The sequence below is a fragment of the Magnolia sinica genome, chromosome 14, assembly GCF_029962835.1.
Source record: "Magnolia sinica isolate HGM2019 chromosome 14, MsV1, whole genome shotgun sequence".
In the NCBI taxonomy this organism is placed as follows: Eukaryota; Viridiplantae; Streptophyta; class Magnoliopsida; order Magnoliales; family Magnoliaceae; genus Magnolia; species Magnolia sinica.
In genome coordinates this window covers 1,740,806-1,756,363 of record NC_080586.1, presented here as the reverse complement: position 1 = coordinate 1,756,363, position 15,558 = coordinate 1,740,806, and the positions used below count along the sequence as shown (strand labels likewise).

Sequence of the window (15,558 nt, the reverse complement as noted above, 5' to 3'; positions counted from 1 at the left end):
CTTAGGGATAACTACGAATCTATAAAGCTTTCTAGACTTCTCAAAGAACTTCCTTGAGTTCTCTAGACTTCTCAAAGAACTTCTTCGAATCAACGAGGGATAAGAATAGCTCATAATAAATTTGGAATAACTTTATTGATGATAAAAAAATGAAATTACAACTCCTTAAATAAGGAACTCAAACTTAGAATGGAGTTTAGACTTGGACTCCAACTCAAACATCTTAAAAACATGACTTATTATAAATAATAAACTTACTATTTATAAACAACCTCTATTCCTATCAGATTTTGTGGTTTTTGGCCAAAAATAGTGAGTATTGAATTTGGCTCAACTGTTTTACTCTCCTAACTTTTCTAAGCACTTTTCACGTCGGGGCATAACTTTTACAACTCAAAGAATCAAAAGTTATACTCAATAAAACTCATTATTTATAGTTAAAAAGAAACTAAATGAGACTTTTGACTGTTGGTTTGATGGAATCTTACACATCCGGCCTGGGAGACCCAGCATCGAGGCATTGGTTGGCTTAAATAGGTCCACCTACCCCAAAATTATATATAATATATCCAAAAGCGCATCCTAATTTGCGAGATAGACTGATTTAAGGTCTGATGGTCCAGATAATTTCCACCTCTGATCAGGCTTTCTCTGATCCATCCTTACCATGAAAGTGTCTGTGTCCCACTTTACATCAGTCGTCCATCCACATTTCCAGCTAATTTTAATTTTTAGGCAGATTCTAATCTCAGGTGGACCTCGTCACAACAAACAGTGGTGATTGAATGTCCACCATTAAAAACTTCTTAGGTACCACCAAAGTTTTGAATCAAGCTTATATTTGTGTTTTCCCTTCATCTTGGTCCGTGTGACTTAATCAGAAGGTTGGATGGCAAATAAGCATTATAATGGGCATTAGGAAGTTTTTAATGGTGGGTGTTCAATCACCACTTTCCTGTGGTGTGGATCACCAGAGACTTGGATTTTCTTTATTTTTGAACTCATGTCCTAAAATGAGCTGGAAAAATGGATGGACGGCATTGATAATATACATACATCATGGTGGAGCCCACGGAGCACTGACCAGTACTGAAGGTTGGTAAAGGCAAGGTAGTAGGCAAGCTGCTTCATATCCAAGTGGCCATCTATTCTCAATACCGACAAGTAGTGCTGAACCGGATCCAACTCGAAAGTCACTAATCAAAATCACTATAAGATTTTATTTTATTTAAAAAAAAAAAAAACTTAGAATTAGTAAAAGTCAAATGAAATGCTAACCTGCATGGTCCTGCCAACTTTGATTGGATGTGCTTCTGCCACAATATCATCTCCAAGCTTAGAGGATTGGAGGTGATTGATACTGAGCTGTACTCCAGCAACCCTCTTGAACCCAGATGCCATGTGGGCCCCCATGCTTGCTAGGGCCTCTGAGATGAGGGCTGATACGCCTCCATGTAATACCTTAAAAGGCTGATCATGACCATCCAACCGATCAATGGTTGAAAATTAAAAAATAAAAATAAAAATAGAGGAGACGCATGTTATAGCTGTGGTTGAAAGATACACGGTACCTGGCAGCATATCGCGGTCACCTTCAGCCGTCCGGTGACCCTTGTCGGTGATAATTCATCGATCTCAAAGCCTAGCGAATGGAGGGGTGGATCGAGGGACGCTGTCTTCGACGTTGATTCCATCTCTTTGAGATTCTTGGGATCTCTTTATTTCTATCTCTCTTCTTCTCTTTCTTGGGAAAGAATTGTTGGGATCTCTTTTTATATCTTTCTTACTCTCTGGGATTGTTGGGATTGATACTCTCTCTCTCTCTCTAGGATTGTAGGGATTTCTCCCTCTTTTTATTTCTCTTCTTTAGAACTGTTGGGTTATCTCTCCCCTTATAATCCCCTTTCTTCTCTCCTGTGTCTCTCTCATGCGTGGTCTCTCTCTCTCTCTCTCTCTCTCTCTCTCATGCGTGGCCACAAGCGTGCTCCTCGTACCTGGACTTCTGGTGTAAGGTTCTCTCTCTCTCTCTCTCATGCGTGGGCCACAAACATGCTCCCCGTACCTGGACTTCTGGCGTAGGGTAGTTTTGGCATTTACGTTCCTTAGCCCAAAGTTCTTCCCACCCAGTTCATTCAAAAGATGGGCCATACATGCACCTACCACCCTGTTTTGTTTTTTTTTTCAACGAAGGGATGTTAGGAAAACCGTCCACTTTGGGGTGGGGTACATCTGTCTGTAATCAAATTACATACATCGTTTGGATGGGTATATTTATCTATAATCAAATTGCAGGCTGTAATCTAATTACAACTTTTAGTTGTGATTTGAAATATGAGAAAAAGTCATATTTTAAATTACAGGTAAAGAATTTCAGGTAACAACTATAATTTTAAAAATATTTTAAAGCAGGAAGAGTTGTGGATCATCTTCCAACGAGGACAAATTTCTCCATCTTTCTCTCTTTGTTGTAACTAGGGTTGAAATTTCTCATAAAGTGGGATATTGTTATACCTTAATGCTATATCTGAATTGGTGGGTTCACTTATATGGCTCATCAAATGATTTGTTTATCGTAAAAGTTAGCCACATGCTTTATCAATTGAACTATCCTAATGATATATCTTACATAAAAATTTTATGTCATTTAATTATTTCTAAAGAATTTACCAATCCAAACTCTGTTGTGAGTGAATACCTAAATAAATGCTACAAATTTCAAGTTATCCGCACACAAATAAGTATTTTCTTGTAATCAAATTATAGTTTAAAGCCAAATAGAACTATAAGTAAACACTTTACACTTGTAATCAAATTACTTGTAATCGAATTATAACTTAATGACTTTATAAGCATCCAAACACCCTCTTATGAAAATGGATGGTTTCATATTAATTAGATAGAGCACACGTATATGTTGGAAAAGCTACATGGGCTTACTATAATGTATGTGTTTTATCCATGCGGTGCATCAATTTTTATAGCTCATTTTTGTACATGAGCTAAAAAATGAGTTAGATACAAATCTCACATGGACCACACCATAGGAAATGGTGGTGATTGAATGGTCACCATTAAAATGTGCTTGGGGCTAGCTGAAATGCTTATTTCCCATCCAATCTGCTGATTAGGTCATAGACCTGGATGAAGGAAAAATAGAAATATCAGCTTGGTCCAAAACTTTTGTGCCCCAAATGTTTTTAGTGGTGGGCATTCAATCACCACTATTTCCTCTGGTGTGGTCCACCTAAGACTTGGATCTATCTCATTTTTTGGATAAAGCATTGAAATAAGCTTGCAAAATGGATGGACTGCATGGATAAAACACATACATCATTGTGGGACCCACAACACCTACTAGTACTAGAAGTGTCACTATGGAATCCAAGTCCGATTTCAATACATCGCTTGTTCACAGCGTGTACCATCTGCCGTGATGTCTGACAAGTGATCCACTCACTAACATAATCATAACCTTATATTCTGCATGGGATGTAATAAAAAAAATGATAAATAATCTTATATTATCCGTGGGTTGTAATAAAAAAATTATAATGGTACAACGATGGTAGGTATGCCTATGCATATATCTATATATTATATATATTATATCTAATTGCATTAATTTTGGACAATTTTATCCTTACAAGTGACAACTGAGTTTTACAAGAGGCATGAATCATGTAGCTGCAGTTCTCTTTATTTCTTCTTTCAATCCATGTAAGCTACATTGACCTGTCAACCTTTTTAGGTGTGACCTTATGATTAAGTAAAGCATTACACAAAAGCTTGATAGAAATTCATGGCTTGCTTGGAATTCAGATCAGCTGGTATGGAATTGCAATGGCGATGTGTCAACTTATCACTAATTAGTTATATTTTACGACAAGTTATTAGATCATCGCAAATGTTTGAGTCATTGGCGACGGGTTAACGTTTTCATCGTTAAATAGAATTTGTGACATCATATTTGCAACAAAATTAACGACGAGCAACACTCGTCGCAAAATTCTTTTAATGACGAGTTTAGGGTTTTTAACGACGAGTTGACTTGTCGCAAAAAATCTAAATTGTTGTAGTACCATGCCAATTTCAACATTTGGAAATGATGGAAAGAATTGAATTAATCTATATCCCATATCATTCGGTCCCAACAATAGATACATCCACTATAATTGTGGACCTTACGTTAGGTACATATCTTTTGCTCATGCAATCCATTCATATACACCTAAGTTAAATATACTAACAAGGGGCTGGCATTTGTTGAAAACTGGCGTATTGATTACATATATAACTATAAGATTTGACCGTCAAAATACCATGTGTTTCCGTATATGTAATCATTGTGCAATAATGATGTTACTTCCCTCTAATGTAATTTCATACCATTTAATCCAAAGTTCCAAATAGCCTTAATGATTATGTGACATAGCTTAGATTAGGTTATTCACTTAAAAACTAGTAGGATGGAGGACTTGTATGGGCCATAGCAAAGAAAATACTAAGAATCGGTTGCTCACCGGTCTCCTCTTTTTCTCGCCCCTCATCTGCCCTTCATTCGTACCCTTAATTGTCTAACAAAGGTCCACTAATCTAATAGGCCGATGATCAAATAATCATAATTTCCTTTTATACATGGACCATTCAGATTCGATGGGAGCCAACACTACAAGAAAAATATCCTTTACCAGCGGCCAAAACCGCCCCTAAACGGCTCAAAAACCACCAGTATAATAATTACCGGCGGTTGGATACATGGCGTTGCTATATCTTTTACCGGCGGTCGCACCTTGTTAGCAGCGTTTTTGATGGCTGCCGCTAAAAGCCACACTTTACCGGCGCTTACTCTCCTTTACCGGCGAATTTTTGATTGCGGGTAAAAACTATAAAGCGCCGGTAAAAACTATAAAAACGCCGCTTAAAGATATAATAATGCCGCTGAAAAGAAACGCCGGTAAAAGTTGTAACAAGTGCGATTACAAAATTGAAAAAATGCCAGTAAATTATTTACAATGTAAAAGAAAAGAAAAAAAACAATTAAAAATTCTGATAAGCTGAATCTTCTAAATCAAAAGACCTTTACGGGCTTGAATTATCATTCAAACACAACCTGTAAATCATTTACAACCAGCCCTCATTTTTCATAGATGAGAAAAAAAACAGCACAGAAAAGGTTTGAAACTACTTACCCAAAAGCCTTCAATGTAGCCAACAATCCATGAATTCCCATGTTTTCCATGTTATTATCATCATGTCTATATACCTAAAGTATAAATAAAAATGGAAGTTACGACCATGAGAAGAACTTCTTAAAATCAGAATACAAATAGAAAAACTACATGAGACAAATTTTTCAGGTTGGTTACAGTTGCCATGTAACCATTCAAACCGGTTGCTAGAATGTGATAGCAGATATGCCCCATAACCTGCGTGAATGTGTTTCTTTATTACGCATAGGTCATCAATATAACTGAAAACCACAAGAAGCTATTTTTCTACAAACAACTCGATGCACTGTGTTCTCAATGATTTGACTAAAGTAGAAAACCCACCCTATCATAGAATATGATACAAAGCCTGCTCATCAGACTCTCTGCTGAGAATTACATAAGCAAAAGATCAAAAGCACAACAGAAATGGTTGACGGGGAGAAGATATCGGTTAGTTGGCTCGTAAAAAGAGTCTCCCAAAAACAAATTTCATGAGTGAGAACAGAGTACGAAGCTCAACTTCTTCCAACCAAAATATAGCACACCAGAACTGGGTTACGAGATCAAGTAGATACCTAGATCCCTGCCAATGCAGCATCTGCAGCAGCAACAGATATAGCTGAAATGAGTTTTTCAACATTTTCAGCTTGAGAAAGATCTAAGCGTCCATTGAGAAAAGCACAGAGAGTGAACTCACCTGATAGAACATATGAGAAGAAAGGTGCTGTCAAAACATCCATTTTTTGTTACACTTATAAAGTGATTACATTAGTCAAGGCACAAATTTATGAAACAGGGAAACAAAATAGCTTGTGGTTCACATTCATCTTACATGCCGTGATGCATTTATCTCTGAAATTCCTGGTTTTTTTTTTCCTGTATTTTCAGGCCTATGGGCATTTTTTTTATTATTGAGTTCTCTCTTTTATTCCTCAAAACAAGAATAATAAACAATCCAAAAGAAAGAAAACAATAGCCACAATAAGAAAGCTCACCATCTCTCCTAATCTAGGTAGAAGACCATGCCACTTAGGAATTGCATGTGCACGCTCTACATATGCAGCATTTGTTCCAGTACCCAAGATTACAGCAGCAACAACATCATTATTGCAGTATCTACTTCCAGCCAGTGTTCCAACTGTATCATTTACCTATATTGAAGGCAACCAGTAAGTACCATTAAACTGAGTTGCAGGGTTACCACTAACACATGAAACGTTAAAAGTTACATGTGAAATTGATACATGGATATGGCATATACTAGCACAGGACATTTATTTGGCACATAAATTAATGTCAGATTCCTGGCAGGGCTCAAGCCAGGATTCATCAAGAACAAACTTACAAGTTTCGTAGAGAATGAGATGAACAAGAGATTGGTAAACTTCAACACTGCAGGTTCATTATCTTTATCCTTAATATTCTAGTAGACTGACATATTAGTAGACCTATTCAGAAAGAAGGTACTTACAAAGAAGAGAGTGTGTGGTCCAAATGGCTCCTTGGATTAAAAAAGAAAGTAATAATTACAATACATGGATTGAACTGAAGTTCCAGAGCATGATATTCCCTTCTAATCCTCCCCACAAGGGTCACCACCGACAGATTTCCCCATACAGTTTAGCTGTGGTGGGAAGTTCAGGTTACATCCTAGGTTGGAACACAGCTACTTGTTTTAGTCATTGTCTTCCTCTCTTGTTGGCAGCAAGTGTCACTATATGGGGGGCAAAAGAACACCTAACCATCAGCATGAGAACAACCCTGCCATTGGTAAATATTATCAGAGACTAGCAACCAGAGCTGTAGTATGAAACTATATACTTGATTTAGTGATTTAGTATGAAAACTTTAGCATTACACCAAACTTCTTCATTCTGTCCAAATTCAAAAACCCGCCTTACCATCTTCCAACCCAAAATAGTCAAATAAATTTGAAAGAAATAAATAAATAAAATCAAAAATCAAAACTTATCTGAAATTATTACTTTGCAATGCAGTAGTATGTCCAAACAACATGGCATGGCCACAAGCTTATAATCACTGCCGAGTTCCCGAATGCGATCACAAGGAAAACAACAGGGCCGATTGGAGTTGCTGCAAATGAACTGTTCGAATCGCATTAAGAAAATTCCTTAAAAATAAAAATAAAAAATGACTGCTAAAATGTGCTTGATCAGCTGTAGTATGAAAACTATATGCATTCAAGAGGTTTGCTAATTCCACACGTGGGGACTGCTGTCCCTGTCCATCCACACTTAGCCACACATGTGCTTGATCAGATTTTTCCACCAGGTAGGGTACATTGTCTGTAGGACTGTAGGACTTGTGATCCTACTCTTGCAAGGAACCTTAGAAGGCTTTCTTAATGTATTATGATATTTTCTGTGTGTGACATTAAACAATCATTATGTGACCATTTTTTAATACCATGCTGGTAAAGAATTAGCTTTACCTGCAGATGATCTCCAATTTTGGCAGCAGTATATCCCACGTTAGAGACACATGAATCCAATCTAGGAAAACTATCAAATAGCCCATCTACACCTTTTTCTAGCTGAAAACATGAATTTAAAATTGTAATTAAGCCAAATGTACATCACAAAATTATCTACTTTCAAAGTTACAATATCAAAATTAGTTTTTTTTAAAAAGAAGTCCAAACGTTGTATATTTTTCATTTCTCAACAAGATGAGAAGTGTCATTAACCATGAAGTGAGCAAGATAATTACAAATCAATATGCATAGGGAACGTGTAAAGTTGCAAGTCCATCCTTCAGCACATGTCACCAATGCAATTGCTCAATCATTCACATCTACACCTGCCCTCAATGCACCCAAAATCCAGAACAGTTGAGCAAATTAAACACAAAATATTTCATCTGTCATGACAAACAGCAAAAGCAAAGTAATGGGGAGAATGTTTATGCAAGAATGAGTTCAATCACATCAGGTTATCTATTGTGCTGAACTTCAAGAAATACAGAGAAAATCCAGAAACTTTCACACAATGTGGCTTTTAAATAGATACAAAGATGCAATTACACAGCACACAACTTCTATTAGATGAGATGTTCATTTATTTAGTTTCTTTCTTAGTTGTGAGCACTGATGACAATAGATTTCAAACACATTAACCATTTATATTGGGTCTAATTAAGAAAAAAATGTATGCAAGGTTTAAAAATCAGTTTCAATGTACCATATTGTCACCACTAAAATCGGGTCATATCTCCCTCTATCAGGCCAATACAATGGATGAAACTAGTTCCATCAGGCAATACATACTGGTTTCAGATGATACTTAAAATCAGTTCTATAGCGCTTTGGGTTACATGGGCATCATGTAACAGGGGATACACACAACTTGGGTCCCATCATCATCGCCTTCTCCTTGCTTTTTTGGGCTGGCAAAAGTTCAAAGTTCAATGATGGGATGCTTAATATCAACCCTCCATCCAAGTCTGGGTCCCACCCAGTTAGCACATCATGACCAGGTGGAACCTAGAATACTTGTTTTATTTGTTTTACAATGCATTTATTTATCATGCCTATTCAAATTACTTGAAAATCCAAAAGGAAAAAAAAAAAAAGAAAAAAAGAAAAAAAGAACTATTTAGCAGAAACAGATGCAGCTTAAACTACAACAAAAAGCCAGGAAGATTACAACTATCTAGCTTGAAAGATCCAACCTTATATGTACATATATAAATACTTAAACATCCATCCAACATTAAAAAAAAAAAAAAAAGGATTGATGGCGGTAAGTATGCAAACCTGCTGAAATGTAGCTAATCATATGTATTTTTTAGCTTCATCTCAAACCTGTGAAATATTCAAGCACAATTTGAGAGAGGGAGGGAGATGGGCATACATGTCAATTCTCAAGGACACTAAAAACTGACAAACTATCATCAATTATAAGATGCTAACCCTTCTCCAGAAAGTAGAGATATTTAAGCAAGTTATCTTTCAATGATTAAAAGATATGTCGCTAAAGTGTTTGATTTCACAGATATTCAAAGCATGTATTTTTACTATTTGTCAAAAGATAGGGATATATCAGCCTTTTCACTTCACAATCCCACAACCATTTGATGGGCTACGGACTTGGTATTTCATCTCATGAAATCAAAATAACTATTAAATAAGGGTAGCTAATGACCTGCTTCTTCTTTTTCAGCGACTCCTCTGCAGCAGCTATCTTATCTGCACACGCTTTTCAAGATCAGATAGCATGCTCTTTTCTCTCTTCCCTGAAAAACCAATGCAGTCTCGCATATCAATTAACAGTACTTTTTATGTGTAAAATAAATTTCTAAAATTGCGATGTTTCCTAGCATTCACAGTTGGAAAGTAGCCATCAGTCACATGGCAGCAACGTTGCTTTCCAGTTGAACTTGAAAGGAATATTACTGTCATTTGGAGCTCAGGTCATGAATGATGAGGGAATTAAGATTTGGTTATTTCCAAATTATTAGACTAACAATTGCAGAGCTTTGCCAAGCAAACACGCATGTGCAATAAAGCTCATGTACATGCCACAAGTGTGCCAACATGGCACATGGATGCAAAATCCAATCCATCCATTAGGTTGGTCCAACCCTGTACATGTTTTCCCAAAAAATAAATCTGGTCCACTCAATACATAGGCTGCAAGATATATTGGGGCCTATGCGAAGATTGGAAATGGGTGGATGTGTTAGAGAACTTCAGCCAAGATTTTCAGAGCTGTACATTTGTTTGGATCTCGGATCTATCATGCCATGCTGACACATGAGCTTTATTACAATAGAGACCAAGAACCATGCAGGTTAGGATGGGTGAGTTGGTACAAGTTGAAGGCTCTAAAAGGGCAAGAGGAAGGCTCAAAAGGAGGTGGATGGAGGTAGCAAGAAAAGTCTTGTTGATCTACAATCTAACTGAAGGACTAGCCCTTGAATGGAATGGTGGAACAAGATTCATGTAGCTGAGTTGGGGTAAGGCTTAGATGATGATAATGATAATTGCAGGAGTTACAGGAAAGGAACTCATGAGATATTTTTTGTTTCAAAATTACAGGTATGGCATTTCCATAAGTGGATTTGCATAAGGGCTACATCATATTGAAAGATTAAGACCTCCATGGCCAGACTGCTCCTTGTCAAGGGAGACATAGTTCCATTTTCAAGGAGGGGCTCAAAGGCTTGATATAAGCAACAAACAATGAAAACAAGGAAAATGAGAAAGAAGGAATATGTGTTAAGGATTTGGAATAGAAGAGCAACGATCCCCACTTTCATAAATAAGGCAGATTTCTCTTGTTTTGAGCTTGTTTTCTGAAGCCAAACTACAATGTTTGATCTATTTATACTTTGTAAGTCTAGCTTCTTGAGTTTATTATTTTGATTATCAAGCACTGCAATCTCGTTCCAGCAGTGGCGGTAGTGCTGAATATGTAACAATTAAACCTCTCCATCAGCATTCTCTTGTAAGAAAAAACAAATAAATTTGTCTAAAGTTGGTTAACACAGATGGAAGAATACCATGTGCAGCTGATGGAAAAAAAATCCATCTAAAATTGTTGAAGAAAGAAGTTAAACATAATGATCAAGATGGAACTATTAGATCAGCTTATAAAAATTTAAGCTCCCATTGCTGTGAGTGATGGTTTCCCAGTCTGGTTCAGTGTCAGCTTATAAAAATTTAAAAGCCTGCAAGTGTGCTTGCAACATTCAACCTTCAAGCATCGCACATGCAACTACGAAAAAGTGTGCACACACCATAGCCTACATTTGTTACCATACATTTGGCCTATCACTAAAATTTCTACAAATACAAAACAAAACAAAACAAAAGGGCGGTAGTATATTTGTTGATTTTTGAATATGTTGCACCTGATAGCCATTTTATTCAGCTTTCAGCTGACCGACCTATCTCAATTTGAATAGTATTATGTAGATCAGATTCAGCAGAGACAAAACTTAGCCTGAATTTATTCAGGATGAAATCCTCTAACTATTTTTACATTTTTACAAAAGAAGTGAGAAATGTTTTGAAGTAACAATAAGGTTAAGGTAATCATGAAAATCTGGGAGCAAAAATATTTGAATAGAACCATTGAATAAAGAGTTTATTTTCCACTTACCAAGAAGAGCATTTACTAGACCCCCAGAACTGGTCTCTAGTGACCAAGAATCGTCGCCATTCCTAACAGCAAAGAATGGAAGCCTGTTAATCACCATCAATATTCGTTGTTTTAAAGGCCTTATGTCTTTGTTTTTCCATCCCATATAGATGCTGGAAATTAGCGCCTTGAACAACATCAACAAACACAAAGCAATATGACAACATTCAACAATCGAATTTCAGTGGCTTAATAAACATTAAATGACACAACAATCAGATATTCACTAGTTCAAACAGAAACTATATTACACAGAGGATTTGTTTTTCTTTTTGCATAGCACATTAACAACTCATTATTTGCACACGCATGTAAGGTGTAGTTCATCTGAATTGATAATCAGGTGAGCCCTGATTGGACATTTCCAGCCCTTGGACTCGAGCACTTCCTTTAGGGGAAAAAAAGATAGTGAGAGGAGCATAGGTTGATCTGTTGTAATTTTCCCTAAAAGTCCTCAAATTCAAAGGCTGAAAATCCTCAAAGGCTGGCGGTCCCATGATCAGAAAAATCTATAAATGAAGTTTACCTCATGGTTGGAATGGTTGCCTTATTTTCTATGTCCTGCAAAACTAGTGAAGAGGTGGATGTAAGGCCTCTGTTGGTGCTTTGATTGACCCCATTATCCTTTCCAGTATTAGCATTCCTCCCACTACCAACATCTGATCATATGAAATTAAGTCAAGGACTTAAAACTTGGAAATATGACAATGGTAAAAATAATCAAAAAGAGATCATTCCAGTAGCTGATCAGCATAGTGCAAGTTCTGAATGAACAAACCTGATGGTGCAAATGCAATATGATGCAATCGTTGATCAAAAAAAAAAAAGAAAAAAAGAAACTAAGGTCTTCAGCTCTAACCGAGTAGCATGAATTTTACAGTAGTAAAAGAAGGTTTGTCGAGAAAAGGTTGGAAGCCCCATGAGTCTCCTTAGAGATTAAGGCTTGCTAGTCTCCAACAATCTCCACCATAAACATGGAACATATACACTTATATACGTAAGAAAAGGATTCAAATGAACATATCCAATAAATGAGAACTGAGAAAATAAAAATCACCAAGAAAATAATATTTTTTTTAAAAAAAAGGAAAACTAAATTCATACATTTTGGTGCAGTTCCCATAGAGACAATTCCTGTACGAACCTGGCCCCCATGGTCCCAACTTGATCTAATTTTAGGCCTGCAAGTCAAACACAAGCCTATTTTTAAGTCCACCAAATGAACAGGACAGGCCCAGTCCAATTTTGACAGGCCCACCAATTATACATGTCTTAGTCCTCCCACCTAATGAATCACGCAACAAACATGTGAGTTTGCACATAGGAAATGCCTTTTCAGCCTTGAACGTATCCAAAGCCGCATCTTCTCCAGCAATCTCACCTTGCCAAATCACTTCCTGCAGGTTCATAAAACAGTCAATCAAAAATTATTGAGTAGGAGTATTTTTCACAACATGGGCATGGATTATATGGATGTGACCATGCCAAAAGAAGAACAGAGTAAAGGGAACTGCAGAAATAATCAACCATGCTTTTGGAATGAGAGGGACCTTGGATTCATCCTTCATGTCAAATGTAGACATCAAAATTCCTGCTCATGATGGAAAAATAGATTATTATTATTATTCAATAAAGATCGACATAAATCCGGTACTACAGGCAGATTACGATACACATCAGATGACCCATTTCTTTTTGACAGTCCAACCTTGTTTTTTCTTTTTAAAGTACATCAGGACAACAAACTCAACTGATTTTCTGCTCCCACTTAAAGTTAGACAGTTCTTTAAAACTTGTAAAATCTGATAAGGATACAGAAATACATATATGAAGTTATTAGTGCAAAAGTCTACCTAAAGAGAAAACCAATTCACTGAATGCAATAGCCAAGCTATTACAGTTGCATTCACTGAAATAGCACACTACAGAAAATGTAAATGTCACAATTTGGTGAATCCTTGAGGGAGAAACATCACAGTTGAATGCACTTACAGACTGGGTATTGATGATTTGAGTATTTTTATGAGTTTGCCAGGATCTAAAGAACCAACCTGCAAAAAGATTATAAAGCTTTGGCAAATTTAGCAAATGCACGGCTAATGTAAATGGTGATGCCAAAGTTGAAACAAGAATGGAACCTGCAAGGGAGACATTATTAAGTGATTGCAACATTCTCATTTCTGTTTTGATAAATAAGCTCACTTGTCATTTGAAGCCAGTTTGATGGACTTTCTGCTTTCCACCTAATATAGAGTGGGGCTTCCACAGTTTCTGAATTGGGTGCATTTTTGCCATTGAAACAGGGCACAATTACCTAACATAGAGTGGGGCTTCCACAGTTTCTGAAATCTTGACTCTCTTGGAATCAAATATCTATTACAATGAGTTCATACAATGGACCAAAAGGTGAAGGGACTGAACTTGCCTTCTCTAGATGATGGCGAAGATAAATAACATCATGCATTGCCTTAATAGCAGCAACCCGAGATGATAACAACACAAAATAAATGAGTTAGTCATAGGGCCAGATTTGAACAAAATCTACATGAGCTAGAAGTAAAATTGCATGGTGTTAACAACAAAAACAATAACAATTATGACACGATGAAATGGTTAAATGTGAAATAATATTTTTTTAGAGGAAAGATGTTGGCTGATTTCAGGAAATAACTGAGCCCATGGGTGCAGCATCAGTTGCAAGCTCGCTGTTTTGCAGGAGTCAGCAAATTCTTCTTTTCTACTTCCTACAATATCCCTACACCTCATGGAATTTTTTGTTTCTTGAATTTTATTTATTTATATTATTATTTTATTTATTGCTGCCATGGTTTCCATGGTTATAATCATATTGTCGTCATGTTTGCCATTGTCATCATTTTCATATGTGGCACCTGCTTACTTATGTCTTACATGTTTGACTTGAACATTTTACAGGATATGAAGCACCGAATTTGAGGTATGGCCATCTATGTTCTTGACCTAATTGTTTAATTTTATGACTGGTATCATGATATGATAAACATGGTTTTCTTGTATTTATCTTATGGTTATACATATTAGAGTGTATAGGTCCAGTTGTTAGTGTTTTGGTGAAATTTTCAGAATTTAATTTTTTGCACTAAGCAAGTTTGTGGACCAAATCAACTAAAATCATATTATTTGTCTTTTTTATTTTTTATTTTTTATTATAAAGCTATGCTACATGTGTGTTCGCAAACGCTTGTTTGCTTTCAATCAGCACATTCGATATAGCTCTCTTTGATTATTAACATGTTTTCTTGCTCCATTTTGTTTACAGAAAGTAGACCCTTTTTTCTGATTATAGAAAAGTAAGTAGACCTTTCTTCGGACTATAGAAAGCAGACCTCTCTTAAGCCTTTGACTTATAAATGGTGAGGAAACTCTAGGGGTTTCTTCTTTAAGTTACTCAACATTCATGGTCATTACAAAGTAGATTGTGGATCTTTTAAATGGTGGAATGTGGGGTCCTTCCAATTGAGTCGGTGAGTTGTATGGAGGTTGCTCCCTTTAGCTTGTATGTGGGGAATATGGAAAGAACAAAGTAGGTGAGCTTTCTTGTAATATCTTGTCATTGATATTTGTAGTGAAGGAAAGAATTGAACACTTCATCATAAGTTAGGACTGGTACTGAAGCTTTTAAGGAACCAATGCCTCAATATTGGGTGGTGGTTGGAACTTGGTCATTTTTAATTATGTCAAGCATTGGGAGAAGATTGACCTGTTGGTGCCTAGGCTTGTGAAAATTGAATATGGAAGTTCAAGGGAGAATCTTAGTGGCTTGGTAGTTGGGGGTGTCATTAGAGAAGAAGCTTGTTGGGTTGGTGCAGCTTGTTTCAATCCAATTCCCGCAACCCTGTTACAGTACAAAGCAACGGGCATTGATTAATTACAGAAGAGATACCAATATTGGGTCATGAAAATAACTCTTGCAACAAAATGTGAGGTAAGACGAGCAAAATTTCAAGACCACCATAAGTTCTTAGAGGTATCCATGTTAAACATACCCCTCATGTATGCATGTATCCTACTCGCATATCAACCAAGACGTGCTTTACAATATCCATGTAACTTATGAAAGAATACCAATAATTTGTCTAATCATCATGTGAACCACCAGTTACTGTCATTTAGAATAAAAACTTGCTCGTGATCTACATCCAATA

The 15,558-nt window shown here is 36.5% G+C and overlaps 2 protein-coding genes across 7 annotated transcripts; both read right to left on the bottom strand.

Moving 5' to 3' along the window:
• Positions 1 to 1,236: 1,236 nt before the first annotated feature.
• Positions 1,237 to 1,880, bottom strand: LOC131225262 (1,4-dihydroxy-2-naphthoyl-CoA thioesterase 1-like). The gene is made up of 2 exons (XM_058220763.1): positions 1,572 to 1,880; positions 1,237 to 1,470 (listed from the first exon to the last, which is right to left on the bottom strand). The coding sequence occupies exons 1-2, from the start codon at positions 1,692 to 1,694 to the stop codon at positions 1,252 to 1,254; spliced, it is 342 nt and encodes a 113-aa protein (XP_058076746.1). The 5' UTR covers positions 1,695 to 1,880; the 3' UTR covers positions 1,237 to 1,251.
• Positions 1,881 to 6,221: 4,341 nt separating this feature from the next.
• LOC131225260 (uncharacterized) lies at positions 6,222 to 13,728 on the bottom strand. Of its 6 annotated transcripts, XM_058220758.1 has the most exons (8): positions 13,426 to 13,728; positions 12,925 to 12,965; positions 12,756 to 12,771; positions 11,901 to 12,033; positions 11,336 to 11,418; positions 7,663 to 7,732; positions 7,196 to 7,315; positions 6,222 to 6,971 (listed from the first exon to the last, which is right to left on the bottom strand). In XM_058220758.1, exons 1-8 carry the CDS (start codon positions 13,550 to 13,552, stop codon positions 6,890 to 6,892), a joined length of 672 nt encoding a protein of 223 aa, XP_058076741.1. In that variant the 5' UTR covers positions 13,553 to 13,728; the 3' UTR covers positions 6,222 to 6,889. The 6 variants fall into 6 exon arrangements, 5 of the variants coding, with proteins under 5 accessions (XP_058076741.1, XP_058076744.1, XP_058076745.1 ...); XM_058220761.1 differs by lacking the exons at positions 6,222 to 6,971; positions 7,196 to 7,315; positions 7,663 to 7,732 and adding exons at positions 8,815 to 9,033; positions 9,374 to 9,464; XM_058220762.1 differs by lacking the exons at positions 6,222 to 6,971; positions 7,196 to 7,315; positions 7,663 to 7,732 and adding exons at positions 8,815 to 9,033; positions 9,374 to 9,417.
• Between the last annotated feature and the right edge of the window lie 1,830 nt (positions 13,729 to 15,558).

Bases quoted from the DNA above. Each gene is read 5' to 3' on its own strand.
- LOC131225262 (XM_058220763.1), bottom strand. From the start codon at position 1,694: ATGGAATCAACGTCGAAGACAGCGTCCCTCGATCCACCCCTCCATTCG. The intron at 1,471-1,571 runs GTACCGTGTATC...GGTCATGATCAG, and splicing joins TGACCGCGATATGCTGCCAG to CCTTTTAAGGTATTACATGG.
- LOC131225260 (XM_058220758.1), bottom strand. From the start codon at position 13,552: ATGAGAATGTTGCAATCACTTAATAATGTCTCCCTTGCAGGTTCCATT. The intron at 12,966-13,425 runs GTTGGTTCTTTA...CATCATGAGCAG, and splicing joins GCTTTATAATCTTTTTGCAG to GAATTTTGATGTCTACATTT. The intron at 11,419-11,900 runs GTAAACTTCATT...GGTGATTAACAG, and splicing joins GCAACCATTCCAACCATGAG to GCTTCCATTCTTTGCTGTTA.